This window comes from Chaetodon trifascialis, chromosome 16 (genome assembly GCF_039877785.1).
Source record: "Chaetodon trifascialis isolate fChaTrf1 chromosome 16, fChaTrf1.hap1, whole genome shotgun sequence".
Classification (NCBI taxonomy): domain Eukaryota; kingdom Metazoa; phylum Chordata; class Actinopteri; order Chaetodontiformes; family Chaetodontidae; genus Chaetodon; species Chaetodon trifascialis.
This window is the reverse complement of record NC_092071.1, coordinates 25,466,871-25,489,888: the sequence shown is the minus strand read 5'-3', so window position 1 is coordinate 25,489,888 and position 23,018 is coordinate 25,466,871. Positions and strand designations below refer to the sequence as shown.

General features: G+C 39.1%; 2 protein-coding genes across 3 annotated transcripts in view; one reads left to right on the top strand and one right to left on the bottom strand.

Annotated features, from left to right (window-relative positions):
* Positions 1-1,020, bottom strand: part of riox2 (ribosomal oxygenase 2) — a 96,324-nt gene extending 95,304 nt beyond the window's left edge. Inside the window, exon 1 of one of the 2 annotated variants that reach the window (XM_070983501.1) lies at positions 962-1,020. Coding sequence is in view for 1 of the 2 variants with exons in the window: in XM_070983500.1 (XP_070839601.1) it covers positions 369-386 (18 nt within the window). In the remaining variant the exon portion in view is untranslated. Of the gene's footprint in view, positions 1-368; positions 444-961 lie in introns of those variants that run through there. The other variant, XM_070983500.1, reaches the window with a different exon arrangement.
* The window catches only part of hlcs (holocarboxylase synthetase (biotin-(proprionyl-CoA-carboxylase (ATP-hydrolysing)) ligase)), a 42,351-nt gene continuing 19,377 nt past the window's right edge, over positions 45-23,018 (top strand). The window contains exons 1-6 of the mRNA XM_070983497.1: positions 45-611; positions 2,742-2,882; positions 4,320-4,482; positions 5,207-6,246; positions 9,329-9,508; positions 15,716-15,996. Coding sequence (XP_070839598.1) covers positions 330-611; positions 2,742-2,882; positions 4,320-4,482; positions 5,207-6,246; positions 9,329-9,508; positions 15,716-15,996 — 2,087 coding nt within the window. The 5' untranslated portion in view covers positions 45-329. The remainder of the gene's footprint in view (positions 612-2,741; positions 2,883-4,319; positions 4,483-5,206; positions 6,247-9,328; positions 9,509-15,715; positions 15,997-23,018) is intronic.

Below are 23,018 nucleotides of genomic sequence, written 5' to 3'. Positions count from 1 at the left end.
ATCCACTTCCGCCACTACCCCACATGACCGAGTAGTGTTTCTCTGAAATAGGCCCGCCTAGAAACGACGTAGCACAGGAGGTGACCTGGACGCTTTGGTTTTCTGATATTACAAAGCGTGCGCGCGCGTTAGGTAAGCGCATGTATCGAAAGTGTCTTGTTCGTCTCTCCGCAGCACAGGCTTCAGTAATGTTTGTTACTCCCCTGCATTAAATCGAAAGTCGAGCAGCCGTAGCAATTAGCTTTACAGCTAACCGACAGTAGTGCAGTTTCCGCTGAGAACGTCAATTGACATGACAAGAAGAACAGCCACCATGGCCTCCTACGCGTATGCTGCTTAAGATGTTAATAACGTTGTGCTACGTCTACCTGTGGGTGCGCTTTCATAAGTGCTACTCTGTGCTGATCCGCAACAGTCTGTCCCGACTCAACAGCAGCAGCAGCAGCAGCAGCTTCAGTTTCAGCGTCTGTTCTAGCTCGACCTCAGCAGTGGCCACAACACCGCCGACTAGACGCCACACAGCCGCACGCCGGCAGCCCAGCCTTCCTCTACCTGAGGACATCGTCTTCCTCCAGCTGGGAGACAAGGCCGTCTATGTCACAGAACCTCAGGTTGGATATTGGAGCTAACTTATCATTTATGGTTAACCTAATAGTATCACATTGATGCGGTCTATGGTGAGTTGCCGCTGCCGGTCACTGTCGCAGCTTTGTTGGGATAGCAGCGATGTTGAAAGATTTTAAATGCTTACAGTTACATAACATAAATAGCAGGAATCTCAAAGGCTTGTCCGAGTTAGTTATCGTGCGTCTTCTTTGCCTCTTTCGACAAGCATCACAAAGTTGAGATTTATACTTTATCAGAAGTACTTTCAAACAGTATTTTTAGGTTTTACAAGAGAAAAACTTCGAGGTTGAGGACTTAACTGCTTTGTTGGTAAGTAACTGGTAAACTTCCCCACCTCCGCTAAACAGCAAGGCACAGCCGCTTCCTCAGCTTTTCAATGGGAACAGTCTGACATAAACTCCCACGCAGTGGGTGACACTGTTCCGGATGAAGCTATTACATAACCTCTGTAGGAAGTAGCTGCTGTTTTAAGTTTAATTCCCGAAGTTCATTTTTTGAACAAGCTCACTGATGGAGATGTAACAAAATATGAAGAACTTGAAACATATTTCATTAATCAGGAGTCCTTGTGTTGGATGGCAAAAAGTTGATTAGTTGAGTCAGTGACCCAGAGCCACAAATACGTAAAAATGTGTGGCTTTACGCAATATTGAGCACTGCCATTCTGGTGATACTAATTTATCATAATACAGATATTGTCGTTGTTGATTATGGAAGTTCATAGGAAACTATATAAAAATTATAATGCAAACTTGAAAATGAAAATGTAATTCCACAATAGCATTCCAATTTTCCTTTTAAGTTATGCAATAATCCAAGTGTGTTATTGCAATAATCCAATTTTTTTTTTCACATACTGTTCAATGACCATATTAAAATGAAAGCAGAAAAGCTCTCATTGTGCAAGCATTATTTAAGTCACAATTGAAATGAAATGACTTACCATGCTCTGAAGTGGGAGATATTCAAATGCAATAAGGGAAATGAGGTACTTGCTCATTTAGCATTGCTTTTTCCAACTTATGTAAAAAGTGCATTCAGTCTATTGCATTTACATTCTTATGTCATGATACTCTAAAGAACAATTTGAAAATGAAAAAAAAAAAAATCTAATTACTCGAAAAGGAAAGCAGCATGTGACTTTTCATTTTAAAAGACTTAACCTACTCTAAAGTGGACAATATTCAAATGCAATAAGCGAAAAAGTGCCCCCAGTCTATTGAGTCAATTGAAAAATCCAAATGAAAAAATATTCAAGTATTCAAAAAGTCAGAGTATAACATAATTGTAATTTAATTCTGTACACACAGCATGTTACGTACACTCTTATCATGTCTCTATCTTGCTTAATTCCACAGGGTGTAAAAGCAGATTCTATGAACTTTCTTCAAATAGAATATGATGAAATGAAGAGTGTATGTAACATGATGTGTGTGTAGTTGTTGCATTTGAATTACATCTGAATTGTGGTTGTTGAAATTTTTCATGGTAAATCTTGTAGGTATCATGAAAAGTATGCCATTGTCGAAAGCACATGCTATGGCATCAAACTGGTCGAAACTACGTGAGCAGACATTACTGAGAGGAACACACCACAAAGGAATGATGATCTAACTGAAGACCTGCCTTGATGAGAGGGCTGACAGATTACTTTTTCATTTTAATTTAGTCCACTTAAGAGAATGACAACATGTACGTGAACATACAATAGAATGGAGGCAGTGTTTCCTTTATTGAATTTGTATATTATCCACTTTGGTGCAGGTTAATTCTTTGAAAATGAAATGTGAAATGCCATTTGGCCATAAATGGCAAATTATAAAGTTATTGTGGAATTCAATTTTCCATTATCATTTTAATATACTTCCCTCTGGGCTTCCATGGACAGTGTTTCTGTAACTGAAAAATAAATTCTTTTAAGTGCAGTGAGCACCATAGATCATCAAGATCTTGTTATAATAAAATGCCTGCAGCCAGGATGTCATTATGTCACTGTCTACTGTAACTCTGCTTCTGCACAGTGTTGCATGATTAGATGCCATTCTGTGCCTGACTTGGAATGACTGCCTTGCAGTGTTTGGAGTTATTTTCAGTTCTGTCTGTACTGTCCCCAGGCATGTGATGACCTCAGCCAATGGACTCTGCTCTTGGGGTCTTCACTGGTTTGTGGTCCACGACTAGAGAATATTTCATTCATCATTGAAGCTACAGGACACAGAGTGGGCTGCCATTTTCCTCACACATCGAATAAGAAAGTAGGCACCACACATTGCTTGATGAGTAATATTCTCAGAACAGTCATTCAAACTTATATTTAACTGGCTTTTAGCAGGCATATTTTGGCCTGCTTTCCCCAACACTGAACTTCCCAAATCTAAAAAAAAATACATCCATGTATTTAAAAATTCAATTATTAACTGTATAAAAAATACATTTTCCATTTTAATTCACTTCACTTTTCATGTTAGAACAATAGTTTAGATGAAAATGAGTTTGTTTAAAAAAAAAGTTTGATGAAGAAGGCATGTATATTAGTACCATGACATAATATCTTCATACTAAAGATGACAATAACTCAGAACCTGCTTTCCAGCGACAAATAAACAAATTAAAATAGCAGGTGGGCCACTTTGGCTAATAATTCAGGCTGGAAGCTAATTTCAGCCCAGGACAATCGCTGTACAATCACCACAGATATTATTTAGTATAGCCACTTTGTTGAAGTATTTTTTCTGTTTACTGTTTATGCCAGTAACATATCTTTTTCATTGTATTAGTAATTGTATTGTACTTCACTAATTCAGTTACAGAATTAAATATTCATATATCTCATCTTGGTGCACTTCTGGAGTGTTTGTTTTGCACCTGGTATTTCCTGAGCTCTGACTGGACTTGAACTGGGTGTTCTTCCACCTAATGGAAAAGAGCATACTGGGCTTTATTTTCAATATTATCTCCATGCACGCGCATCTCCCGCTTTCCTGCACAGCACGTTTAAGTTTGATGCCATTTGTTAGTGTCGTCTTTAAACAGAGAATCAACTCAGGAACAAAAGTTTAATGTTATGGTGTGCTGAGGGTGGCCCTGCTAGTCACTTCTCAATGTATCATTTAGATGTATCGATAAATATGGCTAAATAAGTATCAGGAGATTGAGGCTGTGCAGTAGGTTGCCCATCTTATGTTTACATATAACTTTGTGAGCTATTTTGTTTGCTTAAATAAAAACTATAAAACCTGCACACATTTTTTTTTACTATTTTCTCCATTTAGAATTGTACTATTTTCAAATTATTCAAACTTTCTACTTCTACTACAGTTGAAAGTGTTTTTGGAACTTTGAAAGTTAGTGTTGGAACCTTCATCGTTAATCATCCGTCCTGCTAGGTAGGAATGGTTTTAGTCCCAATGTTGTCATTGTTCCCATGACAAATTCTTAGGCACAGGACCAGAAAGAGCTACCCACAACCAGAAAAATGTATTGCATTCTATATAACGTAATACAGCGGATAAGGGTAATTCAGCATCAGTGTACGCAGCAGGGATTTAATCTTGTGGTCAAGTTAAGAAAAAGACAAAGAATTATACTGATGATGACTGATTGAACAGACAGGACAAAATGAACTCTATATTTTCCCTGTGCTGTGGATCAGTACAGAGTTTTAGTTAGCTTGTCGTGTGTGTTGTCTGCAGGTGCTGAAGTGGTCTGACTACTGTCTTCCTCTGGCCTGTAGCCCTGGCCAGCCATTCCGGGCAGTGGCTCAGGCCAGTGTAGATAATTTCAGCCGGCTGGGGGTGGCTTTTATCGAAGATCGGCTTCATCTGGACAATGGACTTATGCCTTCAAAGATAGTCCGTATGTTGCCCTCAGTAGCAGTATATTTAATCGTATTTTCACATCCCCATCTCTTGTCACTTTACTTAAATGCTAATCTTGTAGCATCATGTTCTATTTTGGTAAGTTAATTAAGGAAAATAATAAGTTCACCAGCAAGACTAGGTTGTCTGTAAATGTCTTATTTGAATTTTTCAATCTTAATCTTACATTTATAAGAGGTAATTTGTATTTACAAACACACAAAATCATCACCAACTCTGTAGTTCCCTTCAGGCAAACAGAGGGTTTTTGCCTCTAGTGATTTTTTTTTTCGGTTTTACGGCTCACAAGCTCTGCTCTCATCAACCTTCTTTGCAGCAGCGGTAAGCAGCTGTTGTCAGCATTAAGAGTGGACAGATAAAGGTAGCGAATATGTGGTGAACATAGTGAAGCTTTTAGCACCTAAAGAGCCAGAATTTTTTCTCAGGAGTTGGTGGAAACCAAACCAGAGATAAAAGGATTGTGAGTATTGGACTTATATTCATCGTGACTCCAAATTAGTGCTAATGCTATCTGCTGGATGTGTGAATATACAAGTCTTTGCAAACACATTTGCATATCAACTTGCATATGTTTTCATACCTAATTTACTATTATCAATAGTTTAAGAATTTAACATAAGTACTTTTTTGTATTTACAAAATCTAAGTCACCAGATTGCACTGACATTTTTGTACATTTTATTTCTGTGACATTCCTATAGCTATCCTCCTTCAAGAATCCACTCTTAGTGCACTGTTGGAGAAGCAGTGTCCACAGACCCCAAAGACTGAGACGTCACACTGGCTTTGTGGCACACAGACTGAAAAGGGTGTTGCTGAGTCTATGCCTTGTCACCTGTCAGCTGACCGTCAGCACTTACACTGCCGTAAAGGCAGCCTTCTCCTCACCCCTGAGGTAAACAGGAGATTAGAGGAGCGACGAGGGTCCGAGCCACTCTGCAGCACCCAGGATCTGGGACCTATTTGTGACTTGGAGGACCATTCTTTGGGGAATCATCACCACATGGAGGGCCATGGACACCATCTCCATCTGTCCAGCTGTCATGAATGTTTAGAGCTCGAAAACAGCACTATCCTCTCTGTCAAATATGCCTCGGCTGAGAACATTCCAGATCTTCCTGATGATAACTCAGCAGGGTTTGATAGTGGGGATGAGACTCTGGATGAAGTTGACCATGATGCCAAAGGGTTTTTTGGTCAAAGTGGCAGATTTGAACGTCATGACAAACCACCAAATGTTTTGGTGTACACGGGTGGTTCCCAGGAGCGTTTTCAAGCAGTTAGCCAGCTTTTATCAGAGTGTATAAATATGGAAAACAACATAATATATCCCCTCCTGCCACAGCAGGTTTTGAGTGATCCTTGGCTGGACAACACCAGGCTTCTGGTACTGGCAGAGGAGGAAACTATGACCCCCCAGCTCCAGACACGCTTTCTCACCTACCTGAGCCAGGGGGGTAGGGTATTGGGCTTAGCCTCCACCCTCTGCCCTGCAGGCCTCTGTCTGGAAGTCAGGGAGAGGCGAAGCAGGCAGGTCAGCAGACTCAGCTTCACCAGGGAGGACTGCACAGAGCTGGAACTGAGCTTGTTGGCAAGTGGGAAGGTCTACATCAGGAATACTCAGGGAGGAGGGGAAGTGGAGCTCTGGGGGGAGCTGAAAGGCGATGTCCCTCACCAGAGGGATATGGTGATTGTCAGAGTTACCCACGGAGGGGATGGCGGGGAAGCTGTGCTCTGTCAGGTAAAGACACATGGCATTGAAAATGATGATTGTAGTTTACAGGGCTGAATATTGTTTGAAATATTTCAAGGCTCAAAGTTTTATCTCTTACAGTTCAGCCAAAAATTCTCCCCTATGATAACGTTTGGATTGACACTGTCAGGGAGGTATTAATTGAATTGTATGCTTGTTATTGAGGTCGTAGTTTGCAGTGGTGTTGACCTAGTTTGAATTATATTGAGAGTTGTTTCTGATGATGATGACCACATTTATAAATATGAAGGGCGAAGAATATTAGAGACACTTTTCAGTACAATGTGAACCAGTTCTACTCCACCACTATATACGGACTGCAGTAATAAGCATCTAGTTGAATTAACACCTCTGAAAGTTTGAATAAAAACCAATCATTATAAGCTTCTTAAATGTAGAGCGTGTGGCAGTGCAGTTGCACTGGATTGCGTTAGATTGTTTAAGTTTACCTAATTAAGAGAACAAGGATAGTATTTTTCAATATGTGCAGTAGGGCCAGGGTAGCATAGTCTAGAGGATTTGCTAAAAGGTAAGTGTGCAATGACGATCATCATCATTAAAGTAGTATGCTTAGGGGGTTTGTATTTCTTTACATATTTTACAGCGAGTCCTGAGCCACAAGCAGCTACCTGCATCAACCATTGGTTACTGGGTTAGATACAACAGTCACCACAGGAATGATACCATTGCTGAGCGCTGCTATGAATCTTGTCACCACTTCCTCCAATCCATCTCTGTTGTTGTTGGATCTGGATCATCATATCCCAATCAGAGTCATTCAGTGCGTTCTGAAGCCTAGCTTCTGATTGGGCAGTCACAAAATCTGACCTGTCTCTTCACCGCAGCTTCCCATACTGTACTGTCCTTTGACTTTATTCAGGTATGCGGAAGAGGGAATCGTGATCTGAGTTACAGAATGGTGGCAAATTATTTAGCCTTGTAACCCTCCATGCATGGAGAATAACAATTGTCCATAATCCTACCCCTGTGGTCGTACAGTACATGTAATGTGTTGATACAAGGTTGGCTTAACTTTTTAAGGTTCGCCTCACCTAAATTCCCAGTTCCAATGGGGACAGCATCCAATTACTTGGTGTGGTGCCTGCATAGACATCACTGAGCTCTGTCAATCCTGTATTGTCATCTGCCTGCGGTGGTATACACACATTGGATGTAATGGCCAAAAGTGAAAGTGCTTGACTGCACCTAACAAACTGAACGAGGACTAAACTGTATCATAAAGCCAATTTAGAGATAATGTCATCAGATTAGGTCAAGTCTGGCTTGGCTTTAAAATACAGACCTAATACATTAAGTACAGATCACATCCATCCACAAAGAAAACATATATAAAAAACATATAAAGAGAAAACTGAAGGCACAGCAGGAAATATTAAACATGGAATATGAAGAATGAAATATTACTGCTACTCCAAACCACAGCAATTTAAGCTGCAGTAGGTAAGATTGAGAAGAGAACAGATTTGCCTAAAAATTTGAACCAACACAAGTTCCACATCACTTCCCCTCCCTCTCTACTGCACTCATGCCCTGCCTCCAAGCCCCTCCTCCCTGCGCGTCTGCGCCACTGCTGTGACAACCAGTAACGTTAGCCTTAGCATCGGAAACAAACTAACTCTGGCCAGCCGCTACATCACAGTTGCTATCTTAGTGTACGCGCTGCGGAGTGTTACTGTAACAATCACCATATTAGCTTTATGGTTATTTGTTGTCTCAGCTGTATATGCTGTAGTTGCCAGCGGCATTATAGGCAGTTTCTCCTTTGCGGGTGTCTGTTGCTCCACCATAGCTTTCACTAGCTTTCTGACACTGTGCACAGAGCTGTTTGACTGAGCAGCAGCCGGCAGCATGAGTTTTTTTTTTTTTTTTTCACAGATTACATGTTTCATGTACTGGGCTGTCTGGGCAGTTTTAGCAAATATGACAAAAAATTACTCTTAGGTTTTTGAACATCTGTCTGTTATTTCTCAATTTATTTTAATCATATTTAAAGAGAAAACAAATGGTGGAAATATTTATTAGTATTCCAGGTTCTGTTTTAATTCAAGTGTTTTCAAAAGTGCATGTTGACTAAAATACTATTAAGACACAGAGAAAGATGTGAGCTGAAATTATAAGCATGTGTGTGTACCCCCATGTAAGGGAGGAGGGATTTTGGATATATATACACGTATGTATGTATACATATATATGTGTATATATGTATGTGTGTGTGTGTGTGTGTGTGTGTGTGTGTGTGTGTGTGTGTGTGTGTGTGTGTGTGTGTATGCTGTATGTTGTAGTTCTATACAGAACAAGCCTCAATTGAGCACTTGCTTCTTTTCCCAACAAAAACCACCTTCTTTGTTGCTTCATTTGCACTATGGTTATATCTGGTCCTCAGAGATGGGAAATTTTTCCTGCAAAACTGACACAAACTGCATGACACTAGTCAGAATACATAATCAAACTCTGTTAACATTTCTCTTCCAATTATTTGCCCGATCCGCCTTTAAATACACATTAAATGAGGAGAACTGTACCCTGAAAACACACAAATGACATGCAAAACGAAACTCCAGACAGGCCTCTGTTTGATAAATACAGTACATGTTTGGAGCAGAATGTGTGTATGCACTTTGACCGCAAAGTCTTATTTTGATGGATGAATTGGAGTGGTTGGTGAGGATTATTGTGAAGTCTGGCGGGTGTGGAATTTGAAATTCTTTGAGTTTTGTTGCTGCTCAAAGCTACTTGGAGAAGGAGACTCTGACTGACTGAGAAGGTGCTCAGTCCCATAACTGGAAATTTAGAAAATGTTTTTATTTAAGTTGCAATGGACAGATTTTGATAAGTGGAATTTGTTGAAGAGCATACACAGGGTGGGACTGAGTGTTGTGAGTGCTTTTGAATATATTGTGAGGATATGTCTGTACTGTGCAGTGCAGATTTATAAAATGTATGTTAATATTTGCAATAGAAAAAAAATATAATTCCTGCTGATACTGTCCCTAAAATAAGGAAATGTTTCAAAGCTGGATAGACATGCTCTATGTTTGCCCATCTTCAGGTCCACCTGGAGATTGCTCCTGACTCTCAGAACTTGACATCAGAAGGTTTTGATGAACTGAAGGTCAGCAATGCACTGCGTTACGAAGTCTTGACGGAGATCCTCACCTCTCTGGGCCTCAATTGTGAGCTAAACCAGACTCCAGCTGTGAGCCCAGTCCACCTGCTGGCTACCTCCAAAGTAAGTGGTCATTTCTCAGTACTTTGTCAGGTAGGATTAAGATAAGGTCACAGGTCACGCTGGAACAAACAACACCTCTCCATCAACACCATGTCCAAACAGTTTGTCCACATAACATGACCCATTATTTCCTGTATACAGTATATAGCTAATAGGCCTATATATTAGTAAATCAGAATCAGAATCCGAATTCCTTTATTGATCCCTGAGTGGAAATTGTTTTTGTTGCAGTGTTCCTTATAAAGAAAAGAGAAAGAAAGAAAGAAAAAAAAAAAAAAAAAAAATATATATATATATATATATATATATGTGTACACACACACACGCACACACACATACACGCATATATATATAAAAAACAAAATATTTATATTGAGAATATATATATAAAACAAAATATAAAACAAAATATATATACTGAGAAAAAATAAACAGTATATACAGAAGGATGTGCAAAGTTGAATTGGTCAAATATGTATCAGTATGAGTGAAAAGTCATGTAAATGTACACCTATTCCATGTCAGATTAACATTGTAGTGTGTACTACCTTAATTTGATGTTGCATTCGTTGATAAAATGTCGGGGCACCACCTTCCTCAGCTAAGAAGGACTGCAGAAATTAACTGCTATAACGCTGATAAATACTAACGAATGGACTAACAGTAAACCAGTCTGATAACCTGAAGTGTAAATTCTGGATACAGGGATCGTAGATATTCAGTTCAAAAGGACACCGTCTAACCAGGACTTAATCCAAAATATCATTTATTAAGCAGAGTTGTGGATAATGGGTAATGTACCATGAATAATAACACAGAAGATGGGAGGTGATATGACAGAACACACAAGAAACTTATGGCAACACAATGGTAAATAAATTGGCGATAGTGAGAGGCAGTCGAAAGGGAATAATGGGGATGCGAACGCAGAGTTAAGGGAAAGAACGATTAATGGAGAGAATTTGGACGAATTGACCTACTCTTAACCTCACGGACCAACTCTTATTCAAACCCGCTTAGCGTGCCTACTTGGTTGCTGGCATCCCGTTGTGCTCTGCTCCGAACTGGCTCGAAGACGTTCCAGATGTTCGTCCGTGGCTCGATCTGCTTGGCGTTCTGGTGGAAGGCCCAGGCCCCCAAGATGACGAGCTGGTTCTGAACGGGGCGTCTCTGGAACTGATTTGGCGGTGTCGGTTACAGATGATGGACTGCTCCGGATGGTTGTGAACCGGACCAAGGATCAACAGCTGGCCGCAGGGTTTGGTTCGGTTGAGTCCGTGACGGACTATTTTAGACTGGTAGTACAAATTAAGAGTCTCTTCGATGGCCGGTCGAAGAAGGCTACAAAATTAGTATTACTTGCCTAAATTTACTGATGTTAAAAACAAAACGTTTGGCTAAAGAGAAAGTTAACTTTGAAGCTTACGGCAAATTATAAGAATACGTCTTCTGAAGATAATTTACGCTACCCGGAATGCTTGGAGTAGCTCGAAGACGAAAACTTAAGGAGCAAAATGGCTGTGCAAAATTTAAGACAAAAGCAAAGAAAATAACTCAGCTGAGAGTAACTAGACGTGAAAAGAAAACAAAAGAACAGGACTAAAACCAACTAACAGAAACAAAAATCTACTGAAAATCTACTAATCTACTAAAAGGCTACTAATCTACTACTGAAACGCGCACTACACGCAGTTTTTAAAGGTCGCTCCGGGGCGTGTCGAAAGGCAGGCCATCGAATCACGTGAGACTCTTTGTGACGCGCGGTGTAATCTCGCCTCATGGAGCTGAACTAATCAAAGAATCATACGAGGGACTCATCTGCTTCTCACTATGGTCAATCACATATAATTTCAATGACCAATTTTCAATGGCATTTCAACATTGTTCACAGCATGCATTAGACACTTTCTATGGTTGGGTGAAAACATTAAATGATAATCATGGTACAGTTTTATCCCAACAGGTATAATAACTCAATGAATAACTAATACAAAAATAAAGGTAGGAATAAAGAGAGGCAGATTATATTTGTCAAAATGATTATCACGATTATGGTTACTTATCGATAAATGTGCCAAGTCAAGCATATTCAATCTGACGGTTAGGAAACTCTGGATGGCAGTATGGTTTTGTGGTGACAATTCATACAAACTTTTATAAAACCGTTAAAATAAAAACTTGGTCATACTTCAGGTCAGAGATACGGGAAAAACATCAATATTATGCGTACCCCGAGTCCTGCAAGTTGAAAACATGAAAAGTTAAGTTTAACATAAAAGTCTGGTTATCTTGGAGTGTTGAGGAAAATCACACAAGCATACACAAGTTGCTTCAATGGATGTCCGGTTTACGACCCATCAGCATTTGCTGATGTTTGTGGATGTTCCTCTGGAGCCTGGCGTTTGTCTCTCCAGACGGTTTTATTGTCTTGATCTCTCTTGGGGCTATCAGGAGAGAATTAGCATTGCCATGAGAAACATAGTGAGGAGAAGGCCACCTTTGATGTTGAGGTGTCTGTGTCTCTGGCTTCCCTGAAAAGAAAACATGGAGGAGATGTCTCTTGTCCAGACATCTTGTCTCTCTTCGAAATCAGATTGCATTATAGGTAAACCAGATGGTTTATAATTCAATCAGTTGGCGGGTTTACACCTCCATTTCCCTTGAGTGTCACCAGAAAAGGAGGGAAAGAAGGGGTCAGTTAAAGGCCGGTTCTGCTACAACATTCTGGAGACAATACATCTGTCATAAAAGAATAAAAGAATGGAAGAATATAGCAATATAGTTAAATGCACAATATATAACATTTCTACTTTAAAATGTCCCAAAAGTTCCCAACAATGTTCAAAGCCAGAGAAATTGTGTTTCGTTTAATTGCCTCCAATGGTGACATGGGAAACACCATATGTTACTTCAAAGAGCAAGGAAGGAGATTGGTAAAAGTGACTACATGTAATGTGAATAAATTGCTAATATATTACCTTGTCCATGAACATTTCTGCTTGAGTCTCGTCAGATAGATTTTCATAGGCAGTGTTGGTTGTTTAACAATGAAGTCAACAACCCCCAACTCATCAAACTACGCTACATCTTTTGTTTATGTTGTTTTGATTGAGGGACCCATAGTGGTAGAAAATAGTATACACAGTGCGTTAAAGTCAGAGAATGAGAATCAAAGCCATATATTTTATGTTTTGCTGGCTCTCTGCCACCTGAGGACAAATACCAGTATCATCTAAACATTCTTATACAACACGTGGAAACAGTTACGCTTCCTAAACATATGCAAATATATGAGCTTATATGGACCAGTCTTATAGCAGGTCTTTGTATTGGGGGCCTATACTAATGTGTGGGTGGTTAATCAGTCTTTGATCAATGACTGACCATAGCTACTGTTACTCAGTTTGATTATCATGGGATTTGATTTTTAGAAAAAATTCAATTCAATATGCCTTTATTTGTCCGGCGAGGGGAAATTCCAATTTCACAGCAACATCAATAAAGTAAATAGAATGACAACAAGTGCATGCAAGTTAACAGAAAACAGAAAAAGATAAGAAAAACTCCTAAGAGTTGAGAGAGCTGCTGTAAAAGGCTGCTGCTCGTACAGCGCCAGAAGTAACATCGAAGTTCATTTTATCTTGAGGATACCGTTATTGAAGGCAGTATAAAAAATCAAAGAAAATTTTTGGGATGATTGAATTAGGAAATTGATCTGAATTATTTTGTCATTTATAGTCATATAGCCGTAGCAGGAGATGTGCACGCATGGGGATAATATTGAAAATAAAGCCAGTATGCTCTTTTCCATTAGGTGGAAGAACACCCAGTTCAAGTCCAGTCAGAGCTCAGGAAATACCAGGTGCAAAACAAACACTCCAGAAGTACACCAAGATGAGATATATGAATATTTAATTCTGTAACCGAATTAGTGAAGTACAATACAATTACTAATAAAATGAAAAAGATATGCTACTGGCATAAACAATAAACAGAAAAAATACTTCAACAAAGTGGCTATACTAAATAATATCTGTGGTGATTGATTGTACAGAGATTGTCCTGGGCTGAAATTAGCTTCCAGCCTGAATTATTAGCCAAGGTGGCCCACCTGCTGTTATAATTTGTGTATTTGTCACTGGATAGCAGGTTCTGAATTACTGCCATCTTTATAATGTGATGTCCACGTGAGAACAAGATCCACCATCACATTCAGCTTGACTAGTAAATATAACACAGTTCAATCAGGAGGATTACTGGTGTGTTCAGGTACACACCATAAACAGCACTGATTTTTTGAAATTGTCATAATTTAAATTTAAAAAATCACTTTTGTTAGAATCAACAATTCCTTGTTGATTCTAACATAAGTGTTATTTTACTGACATTTCTCCTGTATATCAATCTGGGTGTGTAAGAACATGACAACAATCGCAGCCTTACATTTGCGTTGTATCAATGGTTTGGTCATGAACAGCCACTAGGGGGAGTTGGAGCTCCAGGTTGAGAAACAGGAAGCAACAATCTGAGTCTCTCTTCAAAGCAACTCTGGTCCCATTCAGGAATTTGACCCCTCCACTGGCTGGTATCAATGAAGTGAGTTGTCCTTTCTGGGCACGGAGCCTGAGTCCGTGCAAAAGATAGTATTAACATAATATTAGTTGAAGTAGCAGTAGTATTATAGTTGCTTTTGTCTTCATTGTAGTATGTTTGAATTACTATGTGACCTGTGACCGTGCTGCCCCATCAACTTTGTCCCAACATGCATCAGACTGATGAAAATGAAGGCTACAGAATTGTTTCCAGATTGCTGGGTCAGTTAAGGTTTATACTGAGGTTTATACCTCAGCATGTCTGTAGAATGGCCTCTCTGCCTTGAGTAAACTACCTTGGATTGCTTCATATAGCTTTTATTCAATCATAAAGTAACGAGTGTCAGTGTGTAATAATGTAGGCAAGTCTGCAGGGTCATCAAAGCTCCATGCTCCCTCCTTGACCCTCTGTGAATACATGCTGCCATTGGGACATATCATGCATAAATACAAAATTCAGTACCATTGTTATGCAGATGACATGTAAATTCATGTCCCATTAATAACCAGTGAAGAAGGCAATTTTCATCAATTATTATCTTATCTGTCAGAACTAAAGTGCCAGATCTCAAGGTCTCAGAACTCTCCTGGTAAATGAAAAGAAACCAAATCTGCTTTTTCACAAAAAACTCTTGGCTGCCTGTCTACAAATGTCAAACCTGCAGCCAGAAACCTGGATGCAATATTTGACAATGATCTTTCATTTGAAAAACAAATTACAAAAGTTGTTCAGTCTTGTTAGCAGTTAAGGAGCTTTTCAAAAAACAACTCTTTTCTCTCTTGGTCTGATCTCAAGAAGGTCATTTATACTTGTATTTCTTCTTTCTTCCAATCCAGAGGACACCTTCTTTCCTCAGCCTGTGAGACTCCTCAATTTATCCTCAGCACCCCACCAGAATAATAGTGTCTTGGGCTGTTTTTTGTTGTTGTTGTTGTTGTTGTTGTTGTTTTTGTGTAGCATAGAAGAACTACAGCTGTCAACGACAGTCGTCTGCCTCGTTAGTGTCCCATTCTTGTCATTGGGAGGCTCCTTGAGTTGTTGACAAGAATGACAAGAATGGGACACTAACGAGGCAGACGACTGTCGTTGACACCCAAGGGTTGCACCCTACCCCGCCTTAATGAGGGATCGTTTGCCTCACAATTGAGTGATACCATCCTTGGTTTTGGGGGTTGGCCTCACTCAGAGGATAAATACCTGAACCTAACACCATTTCATTAGACTAGAGCTGTCCTATCTAGTCTGGTGTGCATGAACTGATGAAGCCTGCTCGGATGAGAGGCGAAACGTCTTCCAAGACAAACTGACAAAGTCCTGTTGTGAACGATTGAATGCCCTGAAGCATAGAATAACACTAGACTTATCCTTAAAGTTAAACGTTTTGCTTCTTTAATAGTAAGCACCAAGGCCTATGTATATTGGAATGCAAAAGCTATTGAAAACTTTTCAAAGAGGCTGCCAAGTGGTATGTCCAATAACACATTAAGGCAGAAAATGTCAAGTGTGGATTTGACTGTACACAGTGTGTCTGTAGAGAAATGCCTACAATATTTCATATAAAAGAAACAACTAATAGTAATATTGTCTTTCTGCGGTTCTCTGTCTTCTACCCAGGAGGCCAAGACCAGCTTCCTGAAGTGGCTGCAGACTCATGCTGATCAAAATGGCCTCCTCACATTGTCCAAGGCCTCCCTCAAGATGATGCCCAGTTCTGAGCTCAAGGATGGTTCATTTTTGCCCGAGGGCTCGCTGGCACTGGTCATTGACTCTTCAGAATCCCAGCACTGGCCACAGTTCAGTATGGAGACCTACAGCAAGAATCTGAAGACCAGCATACTGGGGCGAACCTTGCTGTACGCTGAGGTCACCACGTCTACCATGGACCTGTTAGAAGGGTAACACATATCCCTCTGCGCCTGTTTAATGTATGAAATATACTGAGGTTGAACACTGAGGCTGCTAGTAACATATTCACAAAGGAGAAATGGTGGCTTTGTGACCAAAAAGACATGCAACACTTGGTTTTGATTGCTGCAGTGAGCAATGGCTAACCAGCTGTAACCTTACACAACACCTTTTAACACCCTAAAACACAGTTACCTGAAGCTTGTCAAATAAATTAGTTGCTTACAATTGTTACAGTTTACTTGGTAGGTCAGAGCATGCAAGGTCCAGTTTATATTTTTTATCATTTGTTCACAAGATACAGTATGGCTCTTCAGACAGAAAAAAATGATATGGTCAAGACCTCTTCAAATTTGTGCAGAGGTGTTCATAGAACTGAGTATTTGTGAACTCTGAATTGATTCCATACAGGAATTTGACCAGCCTTATTCTTTGCAGGGAAAAGCCAATAACAGTCCTTCCTCCTGCACATGATCATATACAGCGGGGACTATAAGTATTGAACTTATTACAATTGTTACAGTAGTAATATTGTTATTTTTTTGTCAGTAAATATATTTCTAATGGGGCTATTGAAATAAATTATTCACCAGATGTCAGTAACAACCAATATAATAAACAAATACAAAGAAATCAAAATAAATAAGTCCATAAATTAAGTAATGTGAAATAATGACACAGGCATGAAGTATTGAACACATGAAGAAGAGGAGGTGCAACTGAAATCTGTCAGTATTTAGAATGCAACCCTGCCCCCTCTGAGTGCAAATTAATATCGGGTGCTTTTGTGCTCATTCATGGCCTATAAAAAGGTGTCTCATGACCAAAGTGTCACACGAGAAACATGTCATGATGGGTTAAAGCAAAGCGCTCTCGCAAGACTTTTGCAACCTCACTGTTGCAAAACATTGTAATGGCATTAGTGACAGACAAATTCCTGAAGACTCCACTACTGAAGAAAAAACATGTTGAAGCTCATGTGAAGTTTGCTGCACAACATTTGGACAAGCCAGTGAAATACTGGGAGAGTATAGTCTGCTCAGATGAGACCAAAATTGAACTTTGTTACAGCACACACCATGTTCGAAGGAGACATGGCACTGCACATCACCCCAGAAACACTGTACCAACAATGAAGTTTGGAGGTAGGAACATCATGGTGTGGGGTTGTTTCCATCATATAGTATTGGCAGACTTCATATAATTGAAGGAAGAATGAATGGAGAAATGTAGAGACATTCTTGATAATAATCTGCTGCCATCCACCAAGCTGAAGCTGAAGAGAGGGTGGATATTTCAGCGAGACAATGATCCTAAACACACAGCCAAGGAAACTCTCAATTGGTTTCAGAGAAAGAAAATAAAGCTGCTAGAGGGGCAGAGTCAGTCATCCAACTTAAATCCGATATAAAATCTATGCAAAGAACTGAAGATCGTTTCAGAAGATAGTTTCTTCATAGAGGGGGCATCTTGAAGTTGTCATTATCAACAAAGGCTTTTCTACCAAGTATTAAATCTAGTGCTGTCAATCGATGAAAGTATTTAATCGCGATTAATCTCATGAATGTCATAGTTAACTTGCGATTAATCGCACATTTTTATCTATTCTAAATGTCCCATTAATTATCATTTTAATACTCTTATCATCATGGATAAGTGGATAGGTTTGCTTTGTGCAAATGTTTTTTTATTGAAAACAACAACGTGTATTGTTATATTTCACACTAACATTCTCACTTTGAGCAGTCATTCACATTTGAAGCAAAATCTCACACAATTTAACACTGTCAATAAACAGATGACAAAAAAATAAATTCTTGGTTACAAAAAAGCCCCTTCAACAACCCTTTCTAAGTGATCAAAACAGTGTGATACAAAATACTGTTCAATATGCCTTTATTTGTCCCGCGAGGGGAAATTCCAGTTACAAAGTGCACTTCATTGTAAACTAGGACTCAGCCTATAGGGCAGTTAAACCATGGCTTAAACTTTCGTTTCTTAAGTTTCCTTTGAACATACAAGCAGTCAGACTATAATGCTTTTCTATTTATTCACCAGAGACTTATCAACCCAGCTTCTTATTTCTCTCCTGAAAGAATGAACATTACTTGCTTATGGCTGCAGTAAGTTTGTTGTTAGTTGCGGTATCCATACGCCTCTGTTGAAAGCCATCCATTGTGGCCTGGTTTTGACAAGGAGGCCGCGGAGAATTTGCATTAGCTGTGAGTTTGGCCATCAAGTGGTATTTCAGACTGGATGTGCTACGGTGATAATTCAGTTCACACCGACAATACACACAGATAACTTTTGATTTGTCAGTCGACCCATCTGGCAACTTTTTGAAACTAAACTTTCCATTCAGAATCTTGTTCGCATCCATTTTGCGTTTCGCGCTTGACATCCACACTAACCTGTAGCCTACTCCTTTACAGCTAGTGAGCAGGCAAGACCAAACACATGCGTGGGGCATGCCTATTGTTTTGTTTCTGGTTTACAATCGGATCCTGTAGTTTTTCTAACGTTACTAGCAGTGGCCACAGCTTCTAAAAAACAACAAGTTCACTAGGTCACGAAGAACGTTAATCTCGCGAAATCATTTATTTTCAGTTGGCGTGTTCAGTACTTAAGTGTTATTCCACTTTATTTCACATAGCTTAATTTATGGAGTCATTCGTTTTGATTTCTTTGTATTTGTGGATTACTTGAGTTGTTACTGACATCTGGTGAACAATTCATTTCAATAGCCCTATTAGAAATATGTTTAGTGACAAAAATGTCGGCGCGTTCAATACTTATTTTCCCTGCTGTAAAAACAGTGAAAAAACAGTCTTAGTGAAAAACAGTTGAGCTGGAATCAGACAGCTGTTGAATAAATTAGTAAACACCACTTGCAGGAAACAGACCATGAACCTCCTGATCTGAAATATTCAGTCACACTTGCATGTGTACATGCACATTATGGTTGTTATGAGCATGTGCACATACAGGTATTGATGAAAAGAGGCAGATGTTTGTACATGCATGCAGCATGGCACTTCACCACCACATGCATGTGCGCAAGCACATGTTCTCAAAGTACATACAAGGACATACACAGACACCCTCACCACCACAACCACAAAAAAAGATAGGAAGCATTTTGAGATGCTCCCCCATTACCCCATTATTGAGAATAAAGTGCATCTTTACCAATGCAGCTGACACCAGCCAAGTGAATGAAACAAAAGATAGCGAAACAGCATAAAAATCCTAAAATGAATCCAGTATGTGTGTGTGCATGTACGCCCACACATGCTTGGTGGAAAGGTAGACAGGCTGGAACTAATTTAATGCCTAAGTGACCTCACTGCAGCAAAGGCAAGTTGCACCTAATAGACTTCTTTGTCTGTATCCACTGGAGTAAAAGTGGCTGTTGAGCAGGTCGATCAGGCAGCAGGTGGGAGCAATTAAAACTGTCATAAAGCTTGAAAAATGGATTGTGGAGCAGCACTGAGCTGATTGGAACAGACAGTGTTGTCATTAAGGTTATACAAAATTAAAGCAGGGTGAATGAGTAGGCCATATAACCCAAAACCTGTAGCTGCAGATTGATTTCTCTGCTAATGTTTGAGTTTCCAGATGTCCCTCTGGAGTACCCCTGATTAATGTTATTATTAAGGAATGCTTGTTTTATTTCTTCAAGCATTTGAGTTAGTATTCAGTATGATCCTGAGTATTTACAGAGAAAATGTACTGTTTTGGTAGAACTGACAGTTTTCAACAGCATTAGCTTGTGGGAGGTAACAGAGAGCGAATAGCATTGGGTTTTTGCATGGTACCCACTAATGCTTTGCTATTGCGCATAGAATATTTTGTATTCTTTGTCTTTTAGTGTATATTTCAGTGTGGCCACATACCATCAAACAAATGTTTTTGTAAGACAAACCTCATTTAGTGAACTGGATTTAATGGGCACACTGATTTTACACATGAAAATCAGTTGTCCAGTCATGATTAGTGCCAGTCAGCCTGTGAAATTAGTTGTATAATAACTAGTGCTGTCAATCGATTAAAATATTTAATCATGATTAATCGCATGAATGTCATAGTTAACTCATGATTAATTGCAAATTAATCTACATTTTTATCTATTCTAAATGTCCCATTAATTATCATTTTAATACTCTTATCAACATGGAAAAGTGGATGGGTTTGCTTTGTGCAAATGTTTTTTATTGAAAACAACAACGTGTAGTGTTATATTTCACACTAACATTCTCATTTTGAGCAGTCACTCACATTTGAAGAAAAATCTCACAATTTAACACTGTCAATAAACAGATGAGAAAAAAATAAATACTTGGTTACAAAAAAGCCCTTCAAGAACCCTTTCTAAGGGATCAAAACAGGGTGATCCAGAATAAAGTTACAAAGTGCACATCATTTTAAACTAGGACTCAGGCTATAGTGCAGTTAAACCATGGCTTAAACTTTCCTTTCTTAAGTTTCCTTTGAACATACAAGCAGTCAGACTATACTGCTCTTCTATTTATTTACCAGAGGCTTATCAACCCAGCCTCTTATTTCTTTCCAGAAAGAATGAACATCACTTGGCTACGGCTGCAGTAAGTTTGTTCTTAGTCGCGGTATCCATATGCCTCTGTCGAAACTTTGGTCTTGTCAGTCGACCCATCTGGCAACTTTTTGAAACTAAACCTTCCATTCAGAATCTTGTTCACACCCAATTCAGCGTTTCACGCTTGACATCCACACAAACCGGTCGCTTTTTTTTTTTTTTACAGCTAGTGAGCAGGCAAGACCAAACACATGCGTGGAGCTTGCCTATTGTTTTGTTTCTGGTTTACAATCGGATCATGTATTTTTTGTAACATTACTAGCAGTGGCCACAGCTTCTAAAAAACTACAAGTTCACTAGGTCACAAAGAATCGCACAATAAAAAAAATGACGCCGTTAAATCTATTTGCATTAACTTGTTGACAAGATATTTTTGACAGCACTAATAATAACATCTTTGGTTTTGGAGGAGCCACTTTAGTCAGTTTAAGCTTGGGCTCACACAAATTGCCTAAGTACAGTGGAGTACCACTTAAAGCCAGTGTAAATTTTGCCACCTGATTTCATTTTAGTCATAATCTAAAATGTGTCATAGTTATAGTCACATTTTGGAATTAGATTATTGGTTTTAGTCTAGTTTTAGTCCACAGCAATGTTTTCTCTCTGAGGTTACATAGTGAAAAAGGTTAAAGTATTGGAAAAATAAAATATGATGTAATGTTAGATTTTAAACTAACCAAGAAAGTAGTAAAAAATTTCAATAGATCTGAGCTGGTTTTTCAACTGTGTCTACAGATTTTCAGTACATAGTACACTGTCTACTTTAGAGTGTGTAGAGCTACATAAGTGATCAAAAGAACCTTGCATTGAAGTTGGATGGGGGGGACAGGGGGTTATTCTCCAGACTCATTTTTTGGCTCTAAGCAGTAAATTCTCGAGGTGTCTGTTGTTGCCTGGCAACTGTTTACATTCATGATCTCAGTGTTAAACCAGGATCATGGACACACTTTGCTGATATTGAGTGAGGCAAAATATGTGAAGCAGTTTTATAAAAGGGTTTGTAAAAAGCCAAGCATTACACATCTGAGAAAATCTTATTTCTCCTTTATTTTTCGACCCAGGCTGGGTTTCAAACCTTATTACTCTACACACTCAGCTTTGTATTTACTTACTCTTTGATTTCTAACTTGAATAAACATTTAACAGTATTTAGGTAAAGTGCTTGTATGGCTTCTTGTATTTAAGCAGCGTGCAATAATTGACAACCTAGACTTCTTTTATCACTTCTTTTATATAACTTATTTCATCAAATAAACCAAGTAGAGAAATCATCCCTCAACAGAGTAGGAGGTCTTAGACACCACCTGTAATGCTACCCTGTCATCCCTTCCCAGAAGATTTAACAAACGTTCACATTTGGCCTTTTGACAACTCCAACACCTGTCATTTACACTTGGCCTCAGGTGACACTAACGACACTAACGTCGATGTTACAACAGCCAGGAGCATTAATGAACCAGGTGATCTCAATGACGTTGATAACAACCCCAAAGAGGTTAAATACCTGGGACTCCCCACCAGTCTGTCAGACCTGAAGAAGCCCCTTTGATGAAAGTCGAGATATTTTCAAGTCCTACAACCAAGTCCAGCCCTAGATCACTGGTTCCCAACCTGAGGGTCCCAACCACCACTACAGGTCGCCAAAGGTTCATGCAGGATCACAAGGCCTTCTTGATTTTAAGGGGTGTTTTAAATATACAGTAGGCCTATGTCTAAGAATTATATTCACCTCTGTAAAGAAAACTAGTACACAGTTTAAATAACCAAAGCGATAACAGGACATGGGCAAAGCATCAGGGAGAAGAAAACACCGAATTTGTCTTCATGTCTGTATAAACAATATTGAACATGACCAAAATACACAATATAAATATAATAATATACAATACACACAAATAATACATACATTGTGGTTACTTTATCATAGGGGCTGAGTATGTTGCCCAAGGATACTTGGACATGTAGACTGCAGGGGTAGGTGAAACATCTTCTAGAACCACAAGCAAATTGAGTTGCCTTTGGAATGACTTCGAAGTACCATGACTGAGATGAATGAGAATTTTCACAGACACATTGTGAAAAATGCAATCACTGTTTCTAGTGTATCTTAAACACATGTTTTTAAAATAACTTATTTTCCTAACCACCGAAACTGAAATATATTCAGTTTGTAATTATATAAAACATTGAAAAGCCTCACATTGGAAAAGCTGTAACTAGAGAATGTTTGGCTTTTTTTTTTTTGCTTTCCACACAATAGGATTTATCAAGTATCAGAATGGCTAATGATTAATTTTCTACCAATCAACAATTGATTTATCAGCTAATAGTTTCAGTCCTGTTTATACCTATTTACACCCAGATTTCTACCTTGCAAATATACTAATAAGCAAAGAA